The sequence below is a fragment of the Schistocerca serialis genome, chromosome 8 (assembly GCF_023864345.2).
Source record: "Schistocerca serialis cubense isolate TAMUIC-IGC-003099 chromosome 8, iqSchSeri2.2, whole genome shotgun sequence".
Taxonomy (NCBI): domain Eukaryota; kingdom Metazoa; phylum Arthropoda; class Insecta; order Orthoptera; family Acrididae; genus Schistocerca; species Schistocerca serialis.
Window position 1 is genome coordinate 304,954,640 of NC_064645.1, and position 16,624 is coordinate 304,971,263.

General features: G+C 39.2%; 1 protein-coding gene across 1 annotated transcript in view; it reads left to right on the top strand.

The window, feature by feature from the left end:
• Window positions 1–16,624, top strand: part of LOC126416987 (protein bark beetle) — a 355,587-nt gene that overhangs the window by 144,280 nt on the left and 194,683 nt on the right. Inside the window, exon 3 of the mRNA XM_050084872.1 lies at window positions 7,797–7,960. Within this exon, the coding sequence (XP_049940829.1) occupies window positions 7,797–7,960 (164 nt within the window). The remainder of the gene's footprint in view (window positions 1–7,796; window positions 7,961–16,624) is intronic.

A 16,624-nucleotide genomic window follows, 5' to 3' on the forward strand; every position in this document is an offset into this window, starting at 1 on the left:
TTTGCATATCGCTCCCAAATCGAAGTAACAGAGTGTGGAATGGAGATGCACACACTCGCCTGTAAAGGTGAAGGCAAAACAGACTCTGTCCCAGCACAAAATCATGGCGCCGGTGTTTTGGGATAGACGTGGTGTTTTCATGCAATGAGGAACCACTATTAATGCAGAAGCATACTGCCAAACCGTGCAGAGCGATTAAAAACAAAAGACGCGGCATGCTGACAAAGGGAATTGCCCTTCTCCGTGACAATTATGACCTCACACTGCAGGTCAGACCAGAGATTTATTGGACAGTTCTCGCTGGGAAGTTTTGGACCACCCACCCTACAGTCCTGATCTTGCGCCGAGCGATTGCTATCTGTTCCTCCACCTCAAACTACACCGCAGAGGCAACCGTTACAGTGATCACGACGAAGTGAAAACGGCAGTGAACTCTTGGTTATCGGAGCAGATGGAAAGTTTTTATGAAGAGGGTATTTTAAAATTGGTTGAGAGGTATGATACGTGTTTCAACAAACTTGGCAACTGCGTAGAAAAATAGACTGAAGTATGTACTTTCTGAAAATAAATTTACTTTTTCGAAATAACCTTTTGTTGTGTACTTATGTTCAAACGGACCTTACTTAAAAAACACACCTCGAATAATCGCGCCTATTTGTGAAAAAGAGGCAACCAGAGTGGCGTATTGCTGTTATTTCCATTCACTTACGATTTGCGACATTATATTGTGGGTAATCAGCTTCAATCACAGAGAGTTTCAACTTTTCAAAAGAAGGTCACTTGAATCGTGATGAGAGAACATCCCAGGCTTTACTGCAGGGATTTATTCTAACAGTTGGCAAGCGACACAGTGCTGTGGCATACACACTCTCTTGCCAGTTCTTTTGTTGTAAAAGAATAAAACATATTACTGATAGATGAGTGCACATTATCAACTCGATACACAAAATAATCTAGAGAGAAAGAAGCTGCCTCAGCATGAAACACAAAAGGGTACATTACTCAAGCCTTATGATTCATACACTGTTACATTACATTAATGTGATTACCTGTCAAAAGCCTGAATAACCACCTTTTGCAGTGCAGACCGCTGCGAGGCGTGCAGGAAAAGGGACATTGAGGTTCTAGAAGGTACCAACAGTGGTGTGGAGCCTTGACAACTCCAGTGCCGTGACCAGCTGCGCTAGGTTTCTCGATTGAGGATCCATGGTGCGTACAGTTCGATCGAGGCAGTCCACAGATTATCGATTGGGTTTAAATCATGGAAGACTGGCAACAGGAGGAGTACGACCAATTCATCCTGGTGCTCATCGAACCACGCACATACACTGTGAACTGTGTGACACTTTGCTTTGTCCTGCTGGTAGATGCCATCTTGTCGAGGAAAAACAAACTGCATGTACGGGTGGACATGGTCCCCAAGGATAAATACGTACTTGTTGTTGTTGTGGTCTTCAGTCCAGAGACTGGTTTGATGCAGGTCTCCATGCTGCTCTATCTTGTGCAAGCTTCTTCATCTCCCAGTACCTACTGCACCCCACATCCTTCTGAATCTGTTTAGTGTATTCATCTCTTGGTCTCCCTCTACGATTTTTACCCTCCCTGCTGCCCTCCAATATTAAATTGGCGAACCCTTGATGCCTCAGAATATGTGCTACCAACCGATCCCTTCTTCTAGTCAAGTTGTGCCACAAATTTCTCTTCTCCCCAATTCTATTCTATACCTCCTCATTAGTTATGTGACCTGCCCATCTAATCTTCAGCATTCTCCTGTAGCACCACATTTCGAAAATTCTGTTCTCTTCTTGTCTAAACTATTTATCGTCCATGCTTCACTTCCATACATGGCTACACTCCATACAAATACTTTCAGAAAGGACTTCCTGACACTTAAATCTATATTCGATGTTAACAAATTTCTCTTCTTCAGAAACGCTTTCCTTGCCATTGCCAGTCTACATTTTATATCCTCTCTACTTCGACCATCATCAGTCATTTTGCTCCCCAAATAGCAAAACTTATTTGCTACTTTAAACGTCTCATTTCCTAATCTAATTCCCTTAGCAACACCCGACTTAATTCGACTACATTCCATTATCCTCGTTTTGCTTTTGTTGGTGTTCATCTTATATCCTCCTTTCAAGACACTGTCCATTCCGTTTAGCTGCTCTTCCAAGTCCTTTGCTGTCTCTGACAGAATTACAATGTCATCAGCGAACCTCAAAGTTTTTATTTCTTCTCCATGGATTTTAATTCCTAATCCGAATTTTTCTTTTGTTTCCTGTACTGGTTGCTCAATATACAGATTGAATAACATCAGCGATAGACTACAACCCTGTCTCACTCCCTTCCCAACCACTGCTTCCCTTTCATGCCCCTCGACTCTTATAACTGTCATCTGGTTTCTGTACAAATTGTAAATAGCCTTTCGCTCCCTGTATTTTACCCCTGCCACCTTCAGAGTTTGAAAGAGAGTATTCCAGTCAATATTGACAATAGCTATCTCTAAGTCTACAAATGCTAGAAACGTAGGTTTGCCTTTCCTTAATTTATTTTCTAAGATAAGTTGTAGGGTCAGTATTGCCTCACGTGTTCCAGCATTTCTACAGAATCCAAACTGATCTTCTCCGAGGTCACCTTCTACCAGTTTTTCCATTCGTCTGTAAAGAATTCGTGATAGTATTTTGCAGCTGTGACTTATTAAACTGATAGTTCGGTAATTTTCACAACTGTCAACACCTGCTTTCTTTGGGTTTGGAATTATTATATTCTTCTTTAAGTCTGAGGGTATTTCGCCTGTCTCATACATCTTGCTCACCAGATGGTAGAGTTTTGTCAGGGCTGGCTCTTCCAAGGCTGTCAGTAGTTCTAATGGAATGTTGTCTACTCCTGGGGCCTTGTTTCGACTTAGGTCTTTCAGTGCTCTGCCAAACTCTTCATGCAGTATCATATCTCCCCTTTCATCTTGATCTACATCCTCTTCCATTTCCATAATATTGTCCTCAAGAACATCGCCCTTGTATAGACCCTCTGTACACTCCTTCCACCTTTCTGCTTTCCCTTGTTTGCTTGGAACTGGGTGTCTATCTGAGCTCTTGATATGTGTGCTTATATTGATTAATTGTGTCTTTCAGAATGGTGAGAGTACCCAGGAATGCCACGAAAACATTTCCAACACTGTAACACTCCCTCCTGCGACCTGGCCCCTTCAGATGATTGTTGCAGGGTTTTTGCACTCAGACGTTTCACGCCTTACGTGCAAACAGCCATCTCTCCGATGGAGTATAAAACATGGGTCATCTGAAAATTCTGGCGGTGGCTTACCAGTGGACGTCCAGTTTCGATTTGTTGTACAAATTCCACCCTTCGTCGCCGGTGAACAGCAGTCAGCATGGGTGCATGAACCAGACACCTGCTGTGGAGGCGCATATGCATCAACGGTCGTTGAGGAGACACTGCTATTAGACCGCCGGTACATCGTCGCGGTTAGTTGCTCAACAGTTGCACGTCTTTTCGTCCGTACACAAATCCGCAGCCGTCGTTCAGCCCTGTCATGTATGGTCCGTCAGTCCCTGGTGCAGATGGAGACGATGGTACAAACCTAACCGTGAACTCTAGGCTGTCCAGTAAGATCTTCAAAGCAGCCAACAAGAGTAAAGCAACTGGATCCCCGTGGAGCAAGTAAATAGATAAAAGCCTTGCAGAACATATTAGGCAAGACTAACAAGGGTGACTACCATTTAGCTATTGAAACCAAACCCTTCCCAACATCCGTTACAGGAGTAAGCCACCATGAGATTAGGAAATGCTCTGCGGAAAATAAAGAAATACCTGGCCAACAGCAAAGCTTAGAGTATTAAGAATAACAGCTAATAAACTTAATCAAGAACAACAGAAGTGGCAGAGGACTGTAGCACAGCAAAAACACAAGCACGGTGGTCCACAGATGGCCCGAAAGCGTTGAATAAAATAATACCAAGACAGTCCATGAAGACGCGTTTTGTAGTCGAAATACACAGAGTAATCGAAATGTAAAACGGGACAAGTCTGTGGTTGGATACTGAAGTATGTTATCTGTTTGTCTCCGTCTCCGTACAGTCGTAGTAGAAATGGGACCCTGCCGCTTCACATTCAGATCTGATTGACATCAGATCGTCGATCGCTCCATATGGCTAAGTACAGACGACGAAACGTGTATCCTGTGCAGCGGTTTATAAGTGTAGAAACATTGTGTCTGCTGCAATTTTGAAGATGCACCCTAGACCTATGAACTGGAAGACCAAATTTTTGAATTACCTCCGTGTGTATTATCCCCCACACGTCGTGAATCGCTTACGATCCCACCTTCATAGTCGACCAACTCGCGATGGAATGAGAACTACACACCTATTCGTAGCATACTGTTACAATAGCGCCGTACTCTGCGTCTAGCTGAAACAATCCGGTGTCATCCGGATTGCGTTGGTCAAATGGGACAACCTTCCCCATGACTTTCGGCCACTCAAGTTGCCTATTATGAGGAACGCACATTTTGCATGTTTCGTCGACATGTACAAATAATGCACGATCGCGTGGTAAGTGTTATAATTGTGCTGGAGGTTCGCATATATCGGGAAGCAGGTTGCAGTTTGCTGACTGTCCGCTTCTCCGCCTTCCAGAACCGTTAAGCCGAGCGCTGCCCCTCCCTGTGGCAGAGGTCGCCTTTCTCCGTCTCAGCGATCACAGCACCTACGCGGGTGACTCCTCTGTAGCCACGGGCATTGCATACATATTACTGTGATATTACCGAATCAACGAAGTTCTTTGCCGCCGGATACTAAGCGAGAAAGTAACGGGAGAAAAGGTCTGATGGCAGTTAATATAGTATGTTCAAATATGTGTGAAGTCTTATGGGACTTAACTGCTAAGGTCTTCAGTCCCTAAGCTTACACACAACTTAACCTAAATTATTCTAAGGACAAACACACACACCCATGCCCGAGGGAGGACTCGAACCTCCGCCGGGACCAGCCGCACAGTCCATGACTGCAGCGCCTTTTAGACCGCTCGGCTAATCCCGCGCGGCAATATAATATGAAAGGACAACACGTATGCTATATTACTGAAGAGTCTAACGGGAGGACTAGAGGATGGTGGAAGTGGGCGGGTTATAGTTTAATGTCTCATCGCCAGCGCTGTCATTAGACATGTAGAGGACGGTGGATGACGTGATGAAAGGATGCTTCGGAGAGAAACAAATTCAGCTGTCTGTGTACTCGGGGTAGATTACAAATAAAAAACAAAGTATTACCACAATATGTTTGTATTCAGAGAAGTAATGCGGAAGAATGTTGGGCCAAGATTACAGCATAACAGCGTAATTAAGTATTTTTAAAAAATGCACAGTCATCCTGCTAGGTAATTACCTAGCTTGACCAGGCTCTAGATGTATTGTTTAGTCTTTATACTTTATTACGCGTGATATAATGCGCTGCAAAAGTTCCGCATAACATTGTTATCCCTGTACCGTATCATTAAACATTAGGCACTATGTGTTCCTGTCACAGTTGTTGACATGATTTAAGGTTCTCAATAGTTCCTCTAAATAAATATTGCGGTAATTACCGATTTTCCCAGACACAGTATGTTATTTAGATTGGTCGGTTAATGTATGTTCTGGCACTACGAACTCCGTCGTAACTTTTAGCAATTACGTCGAATGCGATAAGCTGCAAACACCAGGAGACGATAAACCGACATCTGGACATTGCGATGATTTATAGTTTCAACTCTTGAAGGTCTTTTTTTTTTTTTTTTACCTATGACAGGATCCGAATTTGTTGAAAGCTAGTGAGTCTTCTTCGTGGATTTGGGCGTCATAAATGGCGGTCCGCATCAGTCTCAGCATCTAACGAAATGGCGATTTAGTAAGCCTAGTACATTTTTGAACGAGTAAGTGCGTACGTTTTTTCCTTTGTTTCTGAGCTCCTAATTTTGAATCACTAAAAACCGCCAGTTCTGTCGGCGCCGACAGTAGTTCCCATTGTTGCATCCCGTATTCTTTTCGCGGATACGACAGTGACTGTACCGTCATGTTACCGTGTAATGTGTTTCGAATTTCAGTTCAAAACGTGAAATATTCCTACAGCTATTGGATGCAGAGTGAATACTGAAAGAATGACTCCACAATTTTACTCATTATGATTCTTAAAATATTAAAGAGAAAAACATCTGCCATTAGTAAAAAATAGTGGTTTATTATAATGTATTTAGTGTGTTAGAAAAGAATGAACATTTGTAGAAAAGAATGAACATTTGCGATTAAATAAAAACCACGACTTTATTATGCGTCGCCTGTGAGCTCTACCTGCCTTATGACAGCTTGAGAGTATCCGATGCGTCATATAATTTTATGGACAGGCAGGTTACAGTATATTTCGATTCCATTTATCATTTAAAAACATATTGAAGCATAATTACAGTGAATCTAAATATAGGATCGTATTAAAAAACTACAATAAAAGGGTTTATTTACATGATACGTACGTTTTGTAACCATCTTACAGGTATGCCCCAGATTTAGTTACTGTACAAGTATTTGTAATGCATGTAATTTTTTTTATCAGATATACTTTTAATCTATTTCTCAAGAGCGCAATTTCTTTTCTTTCCTTTACTGAATTAGGCAGATAATTAGAAAAAGCCTCTGCACTTCCCATTATGTACCAGTTATCAGTCCGATATTGTGATCTTTTATATACTATTTTTTCCCATTTCGTGTTACTTGGTCATTTATCTTCTTATTAAAAATTAAATAAGATCCCCTCCCCCCCCCCCCCCCGCCTCCCACCCTAATTCCCTTCTTCCAAGCATTGTTAAAGCAGTCATCACTAGAAAGATTGTTTTCATGACATCCAGTATGCATAATATACCAAAACACTTGAAAAAAATATGAAATTTTGAGAGCTATATTCAAGCATAATAATTTTGGACCATTCTCTCATGCCAGTTACACGACTGATGTAGTTTCCAAGAGATTCCAGGCAATTTGTGTCTCTTTATTCATTCACTTTATCATTAATTATTTGCGAGAAATACATTTTACTGTATGAAATTATAACATACTGTTTTGAGAAAAAAGGGCTGTTATGGAATGTTATTGAACTGACAGTTCTCTCTTTTTTTTATTTGTTGGAAACAGCAGATCCTTTCCATCTAGTTTTGCCAGGCATGTCTTCTTGCACAGCACTTACAATGAAATCTTTTTCAGTAGCTGTAGGATTTTCATCTGCACTAAACTATCATCAACTGACAGATCAGAATTGATTGATATTCAGTGTTACATAATTTTATCACTTACTGTTATGTTATGTGCAGTGACACAGTATTTGTGACTAAATCATAGCTTTTAGAGAAGCTTATTTCTGTACACAAAGAGTGCCAGCTAAAATGAAATGGTCATAGCTCCTATGGAATGGTCATAGCTCCCATAATGTTTTAGTATTGTGTGGAATATTTTCTATATACCAGACTGATTAAAAGACATTACAGCTGCAGTTTTGTCACATTGTTGTTGTATGTATAAGTCATTATGACTTATCAAAAAACATGTCTTGGAAATCACTGAACATCATTTTTGTCTGAGTTTGCAACACTGTTAGATGGAGTGGAATTTATTAAAAGATGATGATTGTTTGCACTGTTGGGACTGTGATAACTTTTCTCATTAACATTTAATTACTTAATGTTTATTTACTGAAATCATCTGTTATTAATGTATGCTGACAGTGCCTTATATTCTGTGGTGTTATTAACAGGGAACCTGGGACTCTCGCATAGTGCTCGAGGGCCCTGTACAAGATGCAGTGCCCTTTGGAGAGCCAGCCACACTACGACTGGTGGATGGACCCACAACTGCTGTAGGGAGGGTGCAGGCCAAGCATGGCAACACATGGAGATCTGTCTGCACAAATTCACGCAAGTAAGTGCCATAAGAAAGTCATTATATGTATGTGTAGTAACAACCCCTTGTACATTGATACACTGGCAGAGATTTTCAATGCACATTTGTGTGAACAAGGAAGGGAGGAAGAAAGTGAGGACTTATTGGTGGGGGTAGGGGGCTAAGTGTACAGAAGAACAATGGAGAGAAGTAGAACCAGTGTCTCTGACATACTTTTTTCTTAACTAAAATAAAAAAAAGACTGTCCACATCCTGCAGGTTGGTTTTGAACACCACAGTGCTTTAGTAATCATGGTACACTTGAAGGTGGTGCATCTTAACTTCCTCAGAGTTTTGGACTGACAGTCCGTTAAATGGGAACCTGTTGTTCAACATGGACATTGATCCATGGTGAAATTCGGTATTTTTCAGATTCACAGTCATTATCTAAGGTGAAAGAAGCAATAAGTGACAGAACAATATCATAGGGCCAATTCTTATAGAATGACACTTATACATTGAGCTACTGAGGCACAGTATGAGCATAAAGCATTTCGCTATTTCAGCATGTAAATGGATTCCTCAAAATGGTGAATGACAGACTGCACAACAATGTATAGACATTTTGTTATTTGATCTGTTTCATATTTTTATTGATTTTGGCTCTTATGGTTCTTTCATGTTGAATCATTTTAGATAATTTATCAGATAATGAACCATTGTTCTGTGTGGCCACAGATAACAAATTCATACATATTTAAAATAAGTCTAAACCCCGTGAACATAAGTAGACCTATAAGGATTTTCATAACCTTGCTGAAGTAACTTTTCAGATACATCATCACTGGTACTTTGCTGCCGCACTCCGAAGTACTTGAGACAATTTACCAAATCAACAAGTAGAACTGTGTTCTCTGTCTTTGTAGTACTTCTTAAACTAAACATGCTCCGTGAACATGTTTCTAATGGTGAACACCTTAGGTCGTTCTGCCAACAATGGTTGGATCTAAGTTTGGCAAACCTAGAATTTCTTTACTTGAGGCTAGTCAGCTCAGCCAGAGTTCTATTATAATGTAGAAGTTTTGTTGAGAGATGTTATTGTGGTCTTCAGTCTAAATACTGGTTTGATGTAAGTCCCCTCACTAGTCTATCCTGTGCAAGCCTCTTCATATCTGCAACCTACATTCACTTGAACCTGCTTACTGTAAAACAGTGGTCTTCCAAACTTCCCTCCATCACCAAACTGTCTACTCGCTCACACCTCAGGACGTATCTTAACAACTGATCTCTTCTTTTAGCCAAGTTGTCCCATAAATTCCTTTTCTCACCAATTTGATTCAGCACTTCTTCGTTAGTTATATGATGTATCATCTACCGATTTAATCCTGAGCAGATTTAATCCTGAGCAGTATTCTTTAGTACTCTGTTCGCTTCTTGTCTGTACTGCTTAACTCTCTTGTTTCGCATCCACACCACAAGACTACACTCCATATAAATGCATACAGAAAAGACTTCCTAACACTAAAAATTCTAGAAATGGTATTAGATATTAACAAATTTCTCTCACACATATTTTTCTTGCTATTACCAGTGTGCATTTTATATTGTGCCTACTTTGGCCACCACCAGTTCCTTGTACAACCAAATAGCAAATATTGTCTTCCAGTGTCTCATTTCGTAATCTGATTCCCTCGGCATCACGTGATTCATTTTGACTACATTCTGCATTCTGTTATCCTTATTTTACTTTTGTTGATGTTCATCTTATAACACGTTTTGAAAACAGTGTCCAGTCTATTCATTGTATTTTCATAGTTCTTTATTGTGCTGGACAGGATTACAGTGCCATTGAAAAATCGTAAAATTTTTATTCCTTTTCCCTGAATTTTAATTTCCTTTCTATATTTCTCTTTGTTTTTATTTACTGCTTGATCAGTGTATGATATGAATGAAATGGGGGATAGGTACAACCTGGGGGATAGGTACAACCTAGTTCTCAATTACTACTTCCCTTTCATGTCCTGTGACTGCAGTCTGGCTTCTGTACAAGTTGTAGACCATGTCACACTTCCTCTATTTCAATCCTGCTATCATTAGAATTTCAAAGAGTGTGTTACAGTCACCAAATCTTTTTATAAATGTAAGAATGTTATAAACATAGGTTTGATTTCTTTTTGTATATATCTAAGATTAGTTGTAGGATCAGTATTTACACACGTGTTCTTTTATTACTCCAAAATTCAAACTGATCTTCACATAAATGAGCTTCTATCAGTATTTTAATACTGCTGTAAATGATTTGCCTTAGTATTTTGCAGTCATGCCTTATTAAGCTGATGATTTGGTAATATTTACACTTGTCAGCACCTTTCTTCTTTGGAACTGGAATTATTACATTCATGTTGGCAGTGTATGGGTATTTTGCCTATCTGATATATTTTGCATACCAGGTGGAATAGCTTTGTCATTGTTGTCGTTCACGATATCTCAGTAATTTGGAATGAATTTCATGTACTCCAGAGGCCTTGTTTTGGTTTAAATCTTTCGGTACTGTGTTAAATTCTTCTCATAGTTTCATATCTCCCATATGGCCCAGAAAGTGGCAAACCTTCACTTCTCTTTATTATTAAAAACCACCTATAAATGCATTTGTCAAGTTCACTGGCTTTTCCTAGTTTAGTCCGTTTTCTGTCTGTTCTCACATCACTTTCAACTGTGTTTCCAAAATTTCTAAGTCTGTTCTCTTCTTTCACCCACACCATGATTGTTCCTTCAGGTGTACCACACTCATGTGATTAATTGCTTTAGTTTCACCATTCTTCACATGATCAATAATTTTAGTTTATCACTGACAGAATAAGCTTACTGTTTCTGTGACATAGTAACAAGTACACGGAAATCTAGAAAAAGAACGAATAGTGTATCAGCCACGTGATGGTTGTGCTCATTTCAACTGTTGCGAAGCACTGTTGCATGGACCCTTTATTGATTGTGTCACAATGATAACCATGAGATATGCATCGAAGCTTCCACCATCCTGATATGATGATAAGACAACCAAGTGTTGAATTTAATTAAATCCATCTATTTTGGTTATTGTTTAGGAATCTTGGAGGTTGCAGCAGTACATTACACTGCAGAAAGGCAGAATGTAATAAGTTCTTTTTCAAGTTTATAAAATATACTGACAGTGCAAAAATCATTCATAAATGATATTTTATTTTGGGGATGTACTTTATACCACATTATATCCAAATCTGCGGTATATCGGATCACAGTATATAGGTCTTCTACCGTACATCAAATAATGATGAGATTCAAAGTATCCAAGATATGAGAGTTGCTTTAATTTTGACAATTAAGACCACCTCCATGGCTGAAAGGTTAGTATGATTGGTTATTGTTATGGAAGTCCCCATGTTTGATCTCCAGTGGTCTCACTCTCAATTTCAGAATGACACAACATATTCAGTTCTGCACATCTAGAGGTACAACAACAATGACAAATGTAACACATGGTGAGGAAACAATAACTAGCATGGAAACATCAAAAGTTTTTAGATGTCCATTGTTGGTGTTGTTGTTGTGGTCTTCAGTCCTGAGACTGGTTTGATGCAGCTCTCCATGCTACTCTATCCTGTGCAAGCTTCTTCATCTCCCAGTACCTACTGCAGCCTACATCCTTCTGAATCTGCTTAGTGTATTCATCTCTTGGTCTCCCTCTATGATTTTTACCCTCCACGCTGCCCTCCAATACTAAATTGGTAATCCCTCGATGTCTCAGAACATGTCCTACCAACCGCTCCCTTCTTCTAGTCAAGTTGTGCTACAAGCTCCTCTTCTCCCCAATTCTATTCAATACCTCCTCATTAGTTATGTGATCTATCCATCTAATCTTCAGAATTTTTCTGTAGCACCACATTTCGAAAGCTTCTATTCTCTTCTTGTGTAAACTACTTATCGTCTACATTTCACTTCCATACATGGCTACACTCCATACAAATACTTTCAGAAATGACTTCCTAACATTGAAATCTATACTCGATGTTAACAAATTTTTCGTCTTCAATAACGCTTTCCTTGCCATTGCCAGTCTACATTTTATATCCTCTCTACTTCGACCATCATCAGTTATTTTGATCACCAAATAGTAAAACTCCTTTACTACTTTAAGTGTCTCATTTTCTAGTCTAATTCCCTCAGCATCACCCGACTTAATTCGACTACATTCCATTATCCTTGTTTTGCTTTTGTTGATGTTCATCTTATACCCTCCTTTCAAGACACTGTCCATTTCGTTCAACTGCTGTTCCAAGTCCTGTGCTGTCTCTGACAGAATTACAATGTCATCAGCGAACCTCAAAGTTTTTATTTCTTCTCCATGGATTTTAATACGTACTCCGAACTTTTCTCTTAGTCCTCATTAGTTATGTGATCTATCCATCTAATCTTCAGAATTTTTCTGTAGCACCACATTTCGAAAGCTTCTATTCTCTTCTTGTGTAAACTACTTATCGTCCACGTTTCACTTCCATACATGGCTACACTCCATACACATACTTTCAGAAATGACTTCCTGACATTGTAATCTATACTTGATGTTAACAAATTTTTCGTCTTCAATAATGCTTTCCTTGCCATTGCCAGTCTACATTTTATATCCTCTCTACTTCGACCATCATCAGTTATTTTGCTCACCAAATAGTAAAACTCCTTTACTACTTTGTGTGTCTCATTTTCTAGTCTAATTCCCTCAGCATCATCTGACTTAATTCGACTACATTCCATTATCCTTGTTTTGCTTTTGTTGATGTTCATCTTATACCCTCCTTTCAAGACACTGTCCATTTCGTTCAACTGCTCTTCCAAGTCCTTTGCTGTCTCTGACAGAATTACAATGTCATCAGCGAACCTCAAAGTTTTTATTTCTTCTCCATGGATTTTAATACGTACTCCGAACTTTTCTCTTGTTTCCTTTATTGCTTGCTCAATATACAGATTGAATAACATCAGGGATAGGCTACAACCCTGTCTCACTCCCTTCCCAACCATTGCTTCCCTTTCATACCCCTCGACTCTTATAACTGCCATCTGCTTTCTGTACAAATCGTAAATAGCCTTTCGCTCCCTGTATTTTACCCCTGCCACCTTCAGAATTTGAAAGAGAGTATTCCAATCAACATTGTCAATAGCTTTCTTCAAGTCCACAAATGCTAGAAACATAGGTTTGCCTTTCCTTAATCTTTCTTCTAAGATAAGTCGTAGGGTCAGTATTGCCTCACGTGTTCCAACAGTTCTATGGAATCCAAACTGATTTTCTCCAAGGTCAGCTTCTATCAGTTTTTCCATTCGTCTGTAAAGAATGCGTGTTAGTATTTTGCAGCTGTGGCTTATTAAACTGATTGTTCGGTAATTTTCACATCTGTCAACGCCTGCTTTCTTTGGGATTGGAATTATTATATTCTTCTTGAAGTCTGATGGTATTTCACCTGTCTCATACGTCTTGCTCACCAGATGGTAGAGTTTTGTCAGGACTGGCCCTCCCAAGGCTGTCAGTAGTTCTAATGGAATGTTGTCTATTCCGGGGGCCTTGTTTCGACTCAGGTCTTTCAGTGCTGTGTCAAACTCTTCGCGCAGTATCATATCTCCCATTTCATCTTCATCTACATCCTCTTCCATTTCCATAATATTGTCCTCAAGTACATCACCCTTGTATAGACCCTCTATATACCCCTTCCAGCTTTCTGCTTTCCCTTCTTTGCTTAGAACTGGGTTTCTATCTGAGCTCTTGATGTTCATACCAGTGGTTCTCTTCTCTCCAAAGGTCTCTTTAATTTTCATGTAGGCAGTATCTATCTTACCCCTAGTGAGATAAGCCTCTACATCCTTGTCCTCTAGCCATCCCTGCTTAGCCATTTTGCACTTCCTGTCGATATCATTTTTGAGACGTTTGTATTCCATATTGATGAGAATTTAAAATGCAAAATTTTTAGGTCTCCATATTGATGAGAATTGAAAATGGAAAAAAACTCATTTGGGAACTCCTTAAATGAAAAAAGGAAAGAACTTAGTTCAGCCACATTTTCACTTCAAATCATTGCAAATCTTGGGCAAGACAAATCAATATGTTGGCATATTTTCTGTATTTTAATGTCATATAGAGTAATGTTTTGGGGTAACTCCTCTCTAAGAAAGAAATGTTCGTTGTAAAAAACATGATGTAGGAATAATATGTGGGCTCGTCGCAGTCATCTTGTAGACATCTGTTTAAGAAGTTTGTCATTATACCTACTGCCTCACATTATATATTTTATTCCCTTATGAAGTCTTGTGAATAATCCATTGTAATTCAAAATGAACAATGATACACACAATGACAATACCACAATAAAAAATGGCATTCTTACTCCACCTTATGTTTGTATTGAGCACAAAAATGGGTGCCCAATGTCGCTACCAAAATTTTTTATCACTTACCCAGTGATATAAAATGACCAACAGATAGCAAAGTTAAATTTGAAAACCAACTGAAAAAGTTTCTCCGTAACTACTCCTTCTGTACTGTTGAAGAATTTTTATTTTTGTAATGTGTTAAAGGTAGTGAGCAGCAAACTAGTAACTTGGACTGGTATTTAAAAGAAATTATTTCATCAGCATGTAGCCATATTTGCATATGAACGTGTGATGTGAATGGAACTGCAGATGATTGATTCCTGCTAGTAAAACAGGGAGCAATGATGCAGTTCTTCAAAAGACACACCACTCATTTACAGACCAAAGCAATTGCTTATCGATTTCTCCCAACCAGTGTAGATTTTCAGCTGACCTGTACTGCATGTTGTGAAGATTCATTTTTCCATAGTTTGTAAATGATATTTCATCTGCAAACAAAATCCTATGTAGTAATACCACATAACTTTGCAGGTTTTGTAGACAACATTCAAAGACTTTAATTTATTTATTTAAATAAGCAAGATTCTGTCACAGGCGAAATATCATTTTCAAAGCACTGACAAATCAGTCTTTACAATATGAAGAAAAGGATAGACTGATACTCACCATAAAGATGACACAATGAGTTGCAGACATGCACAATAAAAAAGACTGTCACACATTTAGCTTTCAGCCAAAGCCTTCTTCAGAAAAGGAAACACAAACACACACACACACACACACACACACACACACACACACAAACATATACATTCTTTCATACAAGCAAGCACTCCTCATGACCACATGACTACTGTTTCCGGCAGCTCAGACCAGTCCGAGCACTGGAGACTGCATTTGTGTGTGCATTAGGTGTGTTTACTTGTGTGAGTGAATGTGTATGCGTTTCCTTTTCTGAAGAAGACTCATTGAAAGCTAAATGTGTAGCAATATTTTCATTGTGCCTGTCTGCAACTCAGCATGTCATCTTTAAGATGAGTAGCAATCTATCCTTTTCCTTATATTGTTGATATCCCAACCTGGAGTTTTCATTTTTTGACAAATCAACCTTTGCTGCCTGAGAGAAGACAATAAACAACAATCTTGACCCATAAGCAAGTGGTGCAGGCTTTTCAAACATCACATCATTGCTCCATGTTTAATTGATGGGACTCAAGTATCAGTAACTGATTTTGAAAGTAGTTGCCATGAAGCTGTTGAATGAGTGAAATGCATTGGACTGTAGTATCTGTAGAACACTTCTTTGGCTGATTTCACTCACACATTCAAGCTGCCATGTCATAATGCATAGATTGTGTGTAATGATGCTAAAATGTTGCATTGATAAATAATGCAGTCTCTGGCAATTTCTAAGGTTTGGCGACAAGAGAAGTGGTTCAAAACAGGATTGCGCACTTTCCTTTTCTCTTATTACTTACTTGAAACGTTCAGCCGATCCTCTTCTCTGGATACACGCCTGCATCGATCTCCACAGCTTCTTCTCCGAAGAAATAATGCTGGTTAGAGGGATTAAAAAAAATCTCTCTCTCTCTCTCTCTCTCTCTCTCTCTCTCTCTCTCTCTCTCTCTCTCGGCTCTTGAAATAACCAGGTACCCTCTCAATACTTTCGTTTCAGTTCTGGTATATTTCTGTTTCCACAAGTCGTACATAAGTATACAAATTCTTCCACGTCAATTGCGTCTTTAACCATCAGATACAATTAAGTGTATTTACAATGTGTAACTGTCATACAATTAAGTATATTTACAATGTGGTGAGTTTAATAATCCCCAGAAATTCAAAGACAATTCTTGCTTTTAGCAAGTCTAACACCTAAATTAAGAGTCCTAGTCAAATCGTATTTCATTTGTTCATAACAATTACAATCATTACACCGTCAAAGAATAATGCATGCTTGCTCCTTGTATGTCACATACAGCTTCTATGGCATGAGCGGCAAACACTTGTCTGTTCCGATCAACCACCACGGTTGCAGTATTCTCCTGATACATGTCCATCCTGCACACGTAAAAACCGGTTGTGTGGTACACACATCTCCACTCTCCCATACTCATACTTAAAATATTGAGTGTTCGAGATGGTGGAAGACTGAGTACCTCTACCGTGAAATTCTTGAGGCACTACAATTTGGACTGGTCTGAGATGCGGGAAACAGTAGTTATATGGTCATGAGGTGTGCTTGCTTGTGTGAATGAATGTGTGTGTTTCTTTTTCTGAAGATTACTTTGGCTGAAAGCTAAATGTGTAACA